General features: G+C 38.3%; 1 protein-coding gene across 1 annotated transcript; it reads right to left on the bottom strand.

The window, feature by feature from the left end:
• Nucleotides 1-13,174, bottom strand: arpc1a (actin related protein 2/3 complex, subunit 1A). Its single transcript, XM_041785653.1, has 11 exons — nucleotides 12,746-13,174; nucleotides 11,974-12,067; nucleotides 10,702-10,806; nucleotides 10,227-10,449; nucleotides 8,123-8,230; nucleotides 7,872-7,975; nucleotides 7,646-7,754; nucleotides 4,619-4,694; nucleotides 4,323-4,516; nucleotides 931-1,021; nucleotides 1-838 (listed from the first exon to the last, which is right to left on the bottom strand). The coding sequence occupies exons 2-11, from the start codon at nucleotides 12,035-12,037 to the stop codon at nucleotides 800-802; spliced, it is 1,113 nt and encodes a 370-aa protein (XP_041641587.1). The 5' UTR covers nucleotides 12,038-12,067; nucleotides 12,746-13,174; the 3' UTR covers nucleotides 1-799.
• Between the last annotated feature and the right edge of the window lie 724 nt (nucleotides 13,175-13,898).

Consider the following 13,898-nt stretch of genomic DNA (forward strand, 5'->3'; position numbering starts at 1 on the left):
TACTGTAAATGTATTTCATCTTTATTTCATGTCTACCTCATGATCAGTTACATAGAAATCCTCCATCTTGTGTGGTTTTAGTGAAGTAGCTACAAAGCCTAGAGCTGCACAGCCGTGACTCCGCACAGAGTTTAGACAGCTGCTTTCTCTCTCCACCATCAGATCCAGTACATCTCACTACAGCTCACCATCAAACATGAGCTAAAAAATATCAAAAACCTGGTCCAAACCTAAACATGATTTCACCAGCTGGAGAGTAAACTCCAGGAGGTAAAACATCACATCCTCCGATCTACTAAACTTTGATATTCAGAGATCATGTTAGAGTCAAGCTGTGGAGACATACCGTCTGATTTTTGGATAAAACGCACCTTTTAGTGTTCAACTTTTGGTACAGGAGGTTAGAGAACATAAAAACACACATTTCACATCACGTTTTAATACGTGTCAGAGGACCTTCTCACTTTGACACCTGGTTAACCTTCATTTAAAAACAAACGCAAAAAAAGAAAAAAAAATTCAACAGTGATGTCACACGTCAGCTCAGAGTGTATATGTGTGAGTGTGAGTGTGTGCGTGTTTGTTTACTGTAGTGTGTGTTTGAGAGTGTTTTCTCACACCCACGAGAGTGTGTTACGGTCTGATCAGTGCTTCAGCAGACACTCGATACGGTGGTCAGTTATGTGTGTTACTGGCTGCGTCGCAGGAGCGGAGGGGGTAAGGAGGGAGGAAGAAGAGGGGCGGGGCCAGGGGGGAGAAGTGAGGCCGCAGTGTCTCTTCATTCATTCACAAGATTTCTTCACATGATGCGGAGACCCTGGATAGAAGCTTCTAGACTCTGAGGAAATTCAAACACACACACCAGTTAGAGCTGAATTGAAAAATCAAATATCTGAGGAGTTAGTTTTTAATTGAGGTGTGTGTCCGCACCTTGAAGTCCCAAATGGTCATTGCTCCATCGATTCCTGTGGTGCAGAACTTGCGACAATCCCTTTTGTCTCCCTCATAGATAGACACTTGGCTGAGGAGGAGAAACACAAACATGCAGGGACAGTTTTACATTAGCAGAAAATTTTTAACGTTTGATGGTATTTACAGTATTTTATTCAAAACACAGAGCAAACAAAACTATTATGGTAAAAATCTGATCGACATGTTGAGATATTAAACCTCAGAGCCCTGAGCAATTTCTTAACCATTTTGTCTCACCTGAACTTAATGTCTTAAAAAGCTAGTAAAACATAAAAAAAACAAAGCACAATCAAGCTGTAAACATCCTTTTTCAGGACAACCTGGGCTTTAAGAATATGTGTGCAGTCATGTCACCTGAACTTTTTAAAAAGTTATGAGGCTACCATGACAAAAGACAAAACAAACTAAAAATTAAAGATTTCTATGTGTTATACACAGTGAACAATAATGACAAGGACATTTTTTGCACAAACTTGTTCTCCCATCTCCAAGGGACCAAAAAGTGAAAAAAATAATCATTCTATGACAAAGACATCTTCTAAATACTGACATATTTACAAAAAAAAGTCCTTTGGGTTGCTTTATGTCGGCTTCATTATTCCATTATTCAAAACAATTTCTGTCTGCAGACAGAAAGCCATTCAGCTATTTATTTCCTTGCATTAATTGCAAGTTAGACATGCGTGGTTTGGCAAAGCATGACATGCTGAAAGAATAGCCTGCCACTGGTTGTCCCAGCCTATGTGACGAAAATATATGTTGGCTAATGCTAAGCTAGTGGCAGAAAGGATCAAAAACAGATTAAAAAAAGAGGTTTAATATCAGCATTACTGGTGTGGATTTAATCTTTAAAGACTAGAGAAAGTCACCCAGGTTCCAGGTTTGCTAGAGGGGCTTTTGTTAGGGCTACAAAGGTGTGGATAGCATCACTAGAATGGCACAATGGAGGGCTTCCAGAGGAAGAAAAAGTAAGTGGCTATGATTTATGGTTCAAATGTTATCTAACATTTTATAGCCTACAATCTTTTTGCTGTATACGTCGATCTCAGAGGGTTAATGAAGGACACCTACTCTGACCTACAGCATCTAACCCAACAAAAAGAAAATAAAAAGTTAACACAATATACCAAATACAAGTCACCCTGGTACATAAACTGTTTTTGAATAAAGATTGAACTTTCCTCCTGTGTCAAAATTTCTACTGTTTGCCGAAGACCACAATGTGCAGTTTTTGAACAGCTGTGTTGCTCTTTTAGTACCATCTATTTTTTGCCATATAGATTTTGTGCATCTTCTAGCTATAAAATCATAGTTTAGCTCTCACCTTGTAGTGATAAGAAAGACTCACAGCCTGCAAGTTGATCTGCCTCCCTCCCACCTGTCACCTCTTTTCCTTACTTTTAAGTGTTTAATGTATTCCAGCACATTCTGAGTAGTGATGCTGTCACTTGCAATACCCAACAAATGGAGATACATTTTCAATTGGTTAGGTCTCATAAAGTGGGTGACAGCTGCAGCTACATGCACTTGTGGTAATGTTGCTGCGTGCAGAGGAAAAAAAAATCCCAGATTATTGTGTTCAAGTAAAGATACAGTTACTCTGGTTAAAATTTACTTAAGTAGAAGTAAAAGTACTAGTGTATAAATCTACCCCCCAAAAGAGTTAGTAATTTAGATGTTACATAAAGCACGTAGTAGCTACTTTTGGTACCCAAGGGTCTTTCCCAGAGAAATATGATCTTAATGTGCAATACAAGAAAATATGGATCTAAAACAAGACTGTTTATTATAAGGTGTAACTTAACCTTAAGTTAATGCAACAGCTGTTTTGGGATGAATTGTAGGATCGTTTTCTCACTTTGTGCAACTGACCGTCATGTGCTGTGAAAGTCAAACTACTGGCCATTTTCTTTGTTGGCAGAAAACTTGGACCTCCTGCTTTTTGGGCTTTCAGAGTTCTTTTTTTTTTTTTTTTACTCAGTACCAGATGCTTTCTAAAATGTAATGTAGTATAACACTTCCCTAAAAGTGTCAGTCATTTCTTCACATCTCTGATGAAGTTTGGAAAGTCCCCCTAGGTCTATTAATACACATCTTAAACAGTTAAAGTGCAAATTGTATTTGCAGAGTTTGTGCCATTAGCTGAGCTCCATCAGTACAACAAAAACACAAATCTCTACATAAAATGTACAGAAAGTGGAGGACCATAATTTCAGTGGTTTTGTTGATATAAGAAAATTAAAATGGTTTGGGAGGAGATGAGATTTACAATGAACATCATTTCAAAATCAGTTGTTCTTGATCCTATGTGTTTTTCCATTGGGTTTATACCCTGAGAAGCATAATCACAGCTACACAGGAACAAGCATTTCTTGATCTTCTTACTGTGTGCCAAAAAATGTATTACATCATTATGGAAAAACATTCACAGACCAAGCACTACTCAGTGAGCTGGGCAGACGTCGTCATGCCTTTCTTTAGAAAGTTCATATTAAAGGCTAAACAGCAAGCATTTGACTATATGTGGAGATTTTTAATTAACTGGCAAGACTAAATTTGACTGCTGATTAATAGATTTAAGTGGACAAGAAATGTTCTAAACTTGCACAAATTGGTTTTAACTTTGACATTCAACAGCTGATGCAAATATAAAATGAATCCTCTATGGATTACTATTTTGCATAAAGGGGAGATAACCATCATTTGATTTGAAAATGCAAACAGTACCAGGAAGGGAGGTATTTCCAAAAATATGTCAGAAGGAGTTATTTATTTACATAAAATGTCAGAAGGCTGATTTTTTTCCCCATACAGCTTCAGCTCCAATCAGCTCTACCTGTTCATAATTTCTACAACCAGTAGTTCAGCGGTTTCATGGAAAACGGGATTTTTCAAAACTCTCTACAGCTTATTTTTAGTCTTTTTGGCTTTATTTATGGGACAGCCTAACAGAAAAAGGAAATATGGGGACTAGAGAGCAGGGTAGACATGAAACAAAGTGGCAAGGCCATACTCAAATCTGTAGTTATTCACCAGTAGCAGTTACTAATGTTCTTCCTTCCTGTCTAGATCCTAGCTTGTACCTCCTCTCACATTCACGCTGCTGTAGACAAAAGTGTCTGCTGAATAAAATTGTAGCACTAAAGTCGATGAGTTAATGACAGAAGCTTTTGAAAGTCCACAGTAACAATCTGAAAGATGACATGTTGCCAGCTTCTGCAGCAGATTTAGAAACTCTCCCATCAATAAATTCATTTTCCTACAGTGCATGTACCTAATCGAGCTACAACCGTAGCTCAGCTTTACTGTACATGTAAACGCACTGTCTGATCATTCTCTGTGGGACTTACGTGATGCTGTTCTGGTGCAGTGTGTCCAGGGCAGTGTTGCGGTCCTCGGTGGTGGCTCTCTTGTCCATGTTCCTGAAGCGCTCCATAGCCGAGATGTTCCTCTGGATACTCTGCTTGGGAAGGTCAAGCTTTGTCACGAATGTCAGCGTTCCACCATCATCGCAACGGAACAGCATGGGGCAACAGTCATGGCCCTGAAGGTGAAGACAGCAAATTTAGTTAAACTATCATTCCAGCTCAGTGCATCAGACCATAGAAACAAGTAACAGTGCTTATGCTGTTGTTGTTTTTCTTACCGCAGCTACTAGACTGTTCTCTGAAACAAAAATGACACTGAGGAGAGGGAGGAACTCCGTCTTCAACTGTAAGGGACTAAACATAAAAAAACACAAATTAGTCACAACCTGAGAGTCACCTTGTTGTGTTATACTTAAAACTAACAGCTTTCAATGCTTTGAGAAGCACACAACAAAGACTTTAGTTTTCATAAAAATCACAACAGTTTAATGATCAAGGAAAAACAAAAAAGAAACTGTGCTTTTAGCTTGCGTTTTCGAGCCAGAACTTGTCTCGATCGCCGCCCCTGCAATTCATGTCACCTGCAATTTGTTGACAACAGCATGTCATTATGTAAGTGTAGCTTTGGATCAGGTTCACCTGGTGTTTACCTCTCACACCTTTGAGTCTGATGATTAGATAATATCATAATTATATCAGACTTTTGCACAGAGCCCCATAATTAAGAGAAAACTATCTGTGTATCACTGTGCAATAAAAAAGCACCACATTTATTTTGTATTATGCTTGTTGTTTTAATGATTTATTGCTTTTTGATGAAAGCGTGGGAGAAGATTACGTTTTATGTAAGAGATTACTCACATTTTAGATAGCCCTGACTCCTCTGTTAATTTTTAAAAGTGATCTTGATCCCCTCGTCATGTTTGATTTAGGAGACTGACATTGCTTTAATGTTTTAGATGTGTCACACCAAAAAGTCTTCTGTTCCTGTTTTGTATGATCTTACTCCTTTTGAATAGCAACAGACAGGGTTCATACACCTCTTCCAAAGTCAAATTAAGCACTTTTGAGTGGCATTTTCAAGCTTTTCCAGTACCTTACATCTTTGTTGAACCTGTGTCTATATGAATGCATACAAATTTAAAATATCCTGCAAGTACCTCTTCATTTCTAAGCAGACATTATGCCATAAATAACAAAATTTATGTTCTGTCAAAAGGGTGGAACAAGTGACCACTAAACCAATAAGCAAACTAATTGACAGATTTTTGCACGTTAACTCAGTGGCGCTTACTGAGATGATATAATATTGAAAAATCTAAATTCAAGCAGTATTTTTGTCTTGGATTTAAACATGATGAGTGATGTTGTATGTCTGATTATTTTGTTTTTGTACAGCCTGGCAACGTTATTAATTTGCTGATAAAGTCACAAGTTAAAAACTAATAGTATATGAATTTGTCCTACTGTTTAAGAGTAGAAGAGAAAGAGAAAAAAGGAAAGAAAAAAATATAAAATGTAAATAAGTCCCTGCATATCAAAACCTTGGAACTTTTAATTCAAATGTCAAAAATTATTCTTAAAGGAGCACCAGCTTGCCTTCTCTTCAAATGTTTGTGCATTGTCAACTGTGTGGGTGGCTTACATTGTTGTCATGACTGCAGAAATAGTGATTGATAGCTGTAGGAATTACCAGGAAGAATGCTGCATTTAAGCCATGTATGCAACAAAAAAAATCCTAACAAACCTGCCTCTTTCAAACATGTTACAATAACTTAGTTTTTTGTTTAGTTGTGGTAATAGCATATGGCTATACAAATTCCAACAGGACACCAAGACTTGCCTCGCGGTACAACAGTGTGCCTTGCCACATCATTTAAGAAACACAGGGTTAAATAATGGGATAAGCCCAGGAGGACACACTGGTGTTGCAATGGCCACCGCCAGTATGCTTTCTTTCATATTTTATTACTGGTGAAATGAGGTTGATAGTTCATGGTTAAAAAGATGACCTTGAGGTGTGCCAGTAGTCGAGTGGTTAAGGCACGCCAGTAGTCAAGTGGTTAAGGCGCGCGCCATGTGCATAGGCGACCCAGGTTCGAATCCGGCCTGTGGCACTATCTCCTGCATGTTTCTCCCCGCTCTCTTCCCTGTTTCCAACTCTATCCACTGTCCTATCTAATAAAGGCAAAAAGGCCAAAAATAAATCTTAAAAAAAAAAGGTGACCCTGTTAGGCCCTAAGGTTAGACCTGAATCCAGAATCCTGCCCCTGCTATGATTGAGCTTCTCACCCCTGCTATAGATGGATGAAAAAATTTGCTTGGAAAAAAAACACCCTCACTTTCAAAAAATTCTTGACAAAAATGTTTATGTGTTGACTCATGAAATATGATGCCTGATACCTTAAGTTTATCTGGTAACTGCCTGATATTCTAGTGATAAGAGACTATGTTTTGCTCAAAACACCCTCCAAATGATTTAATTTCTCTAATATGCAAACTGTTAAAAAAGCTACTTCTATCACAAGAGGCATAAAATTATAGTTTCAAGCACTTACAGGCACTTCATTCAAAATCTCAGCCCTTATAAAAACTTAGAAACATGACATTAAGATTCAAATATTTTCAAAACTTTCAAGCACCCTTACGACCCCTGATCAGAAAATGAATCTTCATCAACCTTAATGATCTTCTAACAATGCTTTCTGAATTTTAAACTTCATCAACCTGCAATCTCAAGTTACCTAAAGTGTTAGAATTTACACATTTCAGACTTAGTACCGAAGTATCATAAAGGATTTGAAGGTTTTCTTCCATACTACTTCATAGAGGTTTTGATAAAAGATCTATTTAATAATTATATAAACAAGTTTTAGACACACCAGAGTATCTCTAGAGAGCAGTTGTACTAAGTGTTTGTTCCTTTTTTGTATAATGTCATGATAAAAGAGTGGAGTTATTATGCACCAAAGGACCGAGTGTTGAAAAGATGAAGACTTATCCTCTCTTGCTCTTGGTGGGTGTGCTCTAACCACTGAACTTAACCTGAATCCTACAGAACTGTTCCAGTAATCTACAGGTGGCAATGACATGCAAAGTAATGCAAGAATGAGCAACACTTCAGATTTGGAAACAGACAGCAGTTGTTTATGTATAAAAATGTGTTATATTGGCTTCAAAATTTGCAATGATGACTGATGCTGTGCATAACCATAACTTAAACATGTTCAAATGACAATCCCCACCCCTCTAACTGCTGTTTATAATCCTTAACAAGATCCTTTCTTGTGTAAGCATGGACACACCTGGCAGTCTTAGAGCTGTCCACCACAGTGACAGTGCTGTCGTGGCTGACCCAGGCCAGGCGGTTACCAGAGGCTGAGAAAGAGACTGAGTGGACCCAACCCCCTCCACCTAACAGACAAAAAGTGCATTAAAAAAGCAGATATGGTTAGGCCCAAGAGACACAGAATGAAACAGCATTTTTACTATCACAAAAAAAAAAAAAAAAAAAAAGACTCGGATACAGACCCGCTCCTCCGAATTCTGCTAACACAGCCCCAAATGGCATCTTGCTGCCCCAGGGTGTGGGGCCTGGTTTCTCTTCCACCTCCTTAATGTAGGCTGAGAACACCCTGGAGGCCAGAGGGGGAGGGGAGGATAAAAGCAAAAAACAGAGCAGGAAGCAAAAGAGGGAAAGATTGTGATGGCAGGTTTTCAATCATTAAATCCTATGTTAATAATATGTATATATTTGTAGGTTCACAGCTTATGGCACTAACCTGCATTTGAAGTCACAGGATCCAGCAGCCAGTAGGATGTTGTTGGGATGCCAGTCCAAACTGAGGATGGTGGAGCGGATTGGCTTCTTGATGTGCTTGCTCACCCACCTGAAGCATAAAGAAGGAGCATCGTGAATATCAATATAAAAGCCAATACTTTAACTTAGTTTATGTCTATCATTTTCAACATATAAAACTAAAAAACACTTGCAGAATAACATGAACAAACATTAAGTTAGTGCTATTTAACATTTAAACCAAGAGATACACAATAAACAAGATGGACCAAAAAGGTGAAGGCTGATGCATTAGCTTATTACACCTAACCTTTATACATTTTTTAAGCTTCATATTTGAGTATAAATGAACATTTCTATTACTCTGTTATCCAGATTTTCCACAGTTCAAACGGCAGAATGTGACAATTCTTAAGACCAGCAAAAATTAACTGAGCTAAATCATAAATGAGCAAAGAATGAGTAATGATAGATTGGGCAGTGCAAGAAGAAAATTTATCAGGTTCTGAATCAGATGTTTATCAGTCATTTGGAAATACAGTACTTATGTTTCAAACCTGCTGACAACAGACAAAATCAAGGTCTTCTTGAAAAATAAGGAACCACAGTTGCTTTTCTAGAAATAAAGACATTTTCTTATCTCTCTGAGTGAAAAAGCACAGTTGAAAAGAGAAGTGCCAATGTAACTGATTAATGTCAGCAATCAAAACGTAAATCAAAACAATCAGTCGATCAAATATCCATTAAATTTGTCAAAACTGTCAGTACTTTAATATGCATTTTAAATGACCCAGTCTCCCTTATTTTTATTTTATGATTGACTAGGGACACAATAATCTATTGGTTTAACATCGGTATCAGCTGATAACAGCCCTGTTAACAAACATCAGCTATTGGCCAAATGATGTGTGGCATATTTAGTATATCTAGCTGATGAATCAAAAAGATTTCTCTCTTTTCTTTCTTACAGGGCAAAAGAAGTGACCGGGGGTGAATATCAAAAACCGATACCAACACATCTGATACCTACTGTACCAAATTACAAGAGAGTGCCTCAACACCCCAAGTGCCACTCAAAAAGGGTCACGGAATCATTACACGAAAAAGTTACACCAGTTTCCTTTACTTACACCAGTTTCCTTTACTTACACCAGTTTCCTTTACTTATATGTTCTACTGGCATCTTTTGTCTGCAATTTACAATACCAAAACAGCTTTATTCAGCTGCTGACATTTAAACCCGTTTTTTTCTTCCTAATAGTATTGACTCAGGCACCACTTAGGCACAGACACCTTTTAAAAGTATGGATTTAGCACCGGTCTTGGAAAAAACCCAAACGATACCCGACCCTAGAAGTGATTAGTTGGACAAACTCTGTACTGTTTTCATAGTCAAACGATAGAGAAAATATTGGCATAGTAGATGACTTACACCGAAAAAAGTGATGGAAAATAAAAACCCCAAAATAAAACAAAAATAACCTATCACCATTAGTGACAAGAGTTGGAATTAGCAATCGCTATAAACTCTTGGTGCAGCCCATCAGATTCAAGCTCTGTAACAGAACTTTGCTAAACTGTATTATCCCTATCAGATAAGAAAATATAAAATTCTATTTAACTGGGCTAAATTTTTCCATTTAACATCAGTATTGGCCCTAATTTTCACAATTAAAGCATCTCTATGATTGATACTTGAGAACCTTTTGAATACATCAGATCTTCAGTCATATGTTTAACTGAAGGCTGCAGCAGGGCAGAGTGAAAGAGCACTTCTTGAAATAAAAAAGTACATTTGAATGTGAGGTACAAACTTAGAAAAAATGCAAGTGTGTATCTGCATTTTCTGGCAACTCATAAAAAATTACCAACCAATTACACAACACTGCAGGTTACAGAGGTGGGGTTGGTTAAGGTTTCCTTTTGTTTATTTCTTTGTTTGTAAAGCATATTGTACTACATTGCTTTGTTTGAAACATGCTACATAAATAAAGTTTGATTGAATGTTTAGACTATTGTTCCACTCTACTGCAAAACAGACATTTGTAAGGTTCAGAATGTACTACAAAAAAAAAAAAAAAGCTCACCAGTCATTCTCAGACTCAAAGTAGCAGACAGAGATGAGTCTTGCACCACTGCCAACTGCAAACTTGTTCTCCAGTGGAGACCACTTGACAAAGGTGGCGGCTCGATTGATCCTGAGGATGACCAGCGTCGGCTTCCATACTCCCTCTTTCTGGGACCACACATAGGCATTTCGGTCAGCTCCACATGTCACTATACGGTCGCTTTTGGGAGCCCAATCAATACCTAGAAACACAACAAAAATGTGTAATCATTATCATGACTTACCATAGCAACAATCATGAAATTTCCAGCACTCCAGGGAGCAGCAAAAACTTTACAGAGAGACCATTCAGAATCACATGGGATATTAAACATGCATAACCTCATGACAATGACAGTTCCAGAAAAACTTTGTGTGTTTGTGTGAGGGTTAGTCATAACAACACAGAGAAGTGATATATCGCAATACTCGCTTAGAAACAGGGTGAAAAGTACCTGTTATGTGTCCATTGTGCTCCTTCAGCTCATGAGTCTTAACCCACTGGTTGCCACTCTTCTTGTAGATATGGACTTCATGGTTATTAGGACTGATGGCAATTTCTGAGAAGAGACGAGAAAGTTTAAATCAGCAGGTTAACAGGACGGAGGTGCTGTTCAAAAACATGCAAAACCTGTTTTTGGATCTGCTAAATACTAACTAAAGTCAAGCACATAAACACTTAAGTAAGTTCCAATATTGGACAACGTATATTTTGTGGCTGATATTGCACCCTGTTCTCATGAATGACAACAAAAGTTGTCTAAATTTGATTTTTTTCAATACCTTATTTTCAAAGGCTGAGCAATTCATTGAAATCTAGACTAAATCACAACATGGCCTCCTGCTTTTTTCAAATCACAGAAGGTGTAATATTTCTTTGACCTAAGTGTGTCAAAATACCAGTTTAAAGTTTTTCACTGCAGGGATGTTATGCTCTACGCACCACGAACTCAGTGGTGTCATTTTTTCAGAATAGTTTACAAAAAAATACCACTTTCTTTATTTTGGTATATGTTTTCCTTAATCAAAATAAGAATTACATAACAATATTTCATATTCAATTTGCAATATGGATCAAATAATCAGTTAGATTCTTTTCAAACCTGTTCAGTCCTATTTTACTTCATTTGTTATAATACTGAATGATTGACTGTTTGTATTTGTTGAAAAATACACAAGAGGAATTTAAAAAATAACTGCTTACTCAATCACAGTTGCAATGTCAGGTGAAAAAATGTAATTCAGTTATTTTCCCCGAACTGTTTCAGCCCTAATATTTTCACAGAACACAACAAGAGATTTAAAAAAAAATCAGCAGTCTTAAAAAAATTTGCAAGCTTGACAAATCTTTACATCTTTGAACCCAGAGATGCAGCAGGCTGAATGAGAGAGCAGACACTTTTGATATTATAACATTTCCAATGCCTTTGTACAATTAGTCTGCAGGAGTTTGTTTGCAATTTTAGGAGAATAACAAAAAACTATAAATCACCCAAAATTAGGTGCCCATGACATCTGTTTTTGCTGATGTGGCATCAAAACATCCATTTCTACAGTTTGATTTGTTTGTATTGTCTCTAAGCTTAAAATTTTGATATCCTGACAACCCTATAGGGGTTTTGTTTTCATGGGCATTCATCTTAACCTCAGACATAATATTAAGAAGTGCATGGAAGTGCAAGTCTGTTGTAGTTCATTCAAATGAAGAGGAAATGTTTTAGCCTTACGTGTCCTGTCGCGGTTCCACGCGTGGCAGGTGATGGGTTCCAACAGAAACTGATGAAGGGACATGTTGTCTGGGTGTGGTCCTTAAGTGGAACTCTGCGAAGTCACAGCAAAACTTAGTTTAGCAACTAGCGACCGGCTGGACTGAACTTTGCTCCTACCGGCTATTAAACTACACAGACGAGCGTATGAAACACAATGTTGAATAACTTAAACGGGACAACTGTTTTGCTTTTAAATGAATTACAATGAACCCCGAAACATCTATTCATTAGCTGTTTGCTATGGTGCATTCGCTAAACACTGACAGGCTTCTTTATTTGGCCAACGTTAACGTTAGGTCAGCTAAATAAAATCACCAGGCTAATGTTAGCCATCTTCCTTCCACCACATTATCAATTGATTTTTATGGCATGCCAATTTAAGTACTTTTATGACATAAGGTTGACTTGCTTGGCTAGCTACAGTAATATTACCATGACCAGGTTATTTCCCACACTCAGTAAACGTTAACACAAGCATTACCTTACTACTAACGTTCCTAGCAAGATAACCAATCTGCTAGCTAACGCTAAGTGTTCGCCGGTATTTTATGGGCCTGGCAGTCTGACTAGTAGTTTTGAGAAATTAATAGACTTGCTGCTATGACCGCATTTACTAATAGGCCTCTCTTTTCCATATGAAACATCGTTTTTTCCTTGTAAGAGATGCCTTTACTAGCGCTGATAGCGACACCGTTTGCCGTAAATTCCGCTAGCCTTCGTGCTAACTTACCTCGTCAGTCCGGTTCTCCGAGTGTGCACTCTCGTTAGCCGGTGAGCTATGTTACGCTAGCGGGGAAAGGTTAGATTAGGAATGGACCTGAATTCGCGGACTCTGGGCAGTCGACACGAATTCGTCCAGGAATGTTGAGGGAATGTCAAGATGGCCAGTAAGATACGACCGGGAGCATCCGGCAGCTAACTCGGCGGCGAAACCCGTGGATGCCTGGCTGACAGCTAGCTTAGCATCATCACGCTAGCTGATACATTCAACTGAAAATCCACATCGGAGTCTCGGACACCAACTACGACGAGTACGAAAGAGCTCCTCTAGCGGCCCAAATGGAAACACCCAAAGTGCCCCAACCGGTTTCTAACACACTAAATACCACCATCTAGTGCATAGCTTTGAACAAAATAAGCAGGGTTGTGGCTAGGGCTTGGTCAGGGTGCCGAGTTTGTGTAAGCTGATTCGAGGGAAGGGCTCCAGATTCCCACGGGCCTAAAATGCCTCACCTTAACAGTTGCTTTAGTGTAGTTTGATTCCATTTATGTTTGAAAATATAAAAATACCAATCAGATGGAGATGCTAGAGTCAATTTCAACATGTTTCCCGTTATCCTTCATAGTTTAAGAATTAAATTATTCATATATGTTAGTTTTAGCTAATAAGGGCAACAGCTTACTATAATTTAGAGTCTAACAATGGCTCCCAGATCATAATAGAATCATTCTTGCTGTAGTAAAAATTAAACGACCTAATGTCAGTTTTTTGCTCATTATGGCAAAAAAAGAGAGAACAAAAATCACCCACAGGGCTAAATTATTAAAAAGTCCACCCATCTATTCCCCTATCCATTATCTATACTGTTAATCCTGTTTGGGGTTATGGTGGCTGGAGCCAATCCCAGCTGTCACTGGGCAAGAGAGAGGGTGAACACTGGTCTGGCAACCAATTAATCACAGGGCTAACATACAGCAAAAACAAGCAACCAAGCTCACACCCACGGTCAGTTTAGAGTCAACAGTCAACTCGATGAGCATGTTTTTGTGGGAGGGAGCTGGAGTATGCATGTTCTCCCACGCATGGGGAGAACATGCAAACTTCTCACAGAAAGGTCCTGGACCACAGGTTATGTGCCTGCAGTGTGCAACTTGTTGATTAC

Source organism: Cheilinus undulatus, linkage group 4, assembly GCF_018320785.1.
Source record: "Cheilinus undulatus linkage group 4, ASM1832078v1, whole genome shotgun sequence".
In the NCBI taxonomy this organism is placed as follows: domain Eukaryota; kingdom Metazoa; phylum Chordata; class Actinopteri; order Labriformes; family Labridae; genus Cheilinus; species Cheilinus undulatus.

What these genes read in the sequence shown, in the direction of transcription:
- arpc1a (XM_041785653.1), bottom strand. Translation starts at nt 12,037, where the DNA reads ATGTCCCTTCATCAGTTTCTGTTGGAACCCATCACCTGCCACGCGTGG. An exon ending in GTGGAACCGCGACAGGACAC is followed by an intron (nt 10,807 to 11,973) that starts GTAAGGCTAAAA and finishes GTCTCTTCTCAG; the next exon opens with AAATTGCCATCAGTCCTAAT. An exon ending in AGAACAGTCTAGTAGCTGCG is followed by an intron (nt 4,517 to 4,618) that starts GTAAGAAAAACA and finishes CTTCACCTTCAG; the next exon opens with GGCCATGACTGTTGCCCCAT.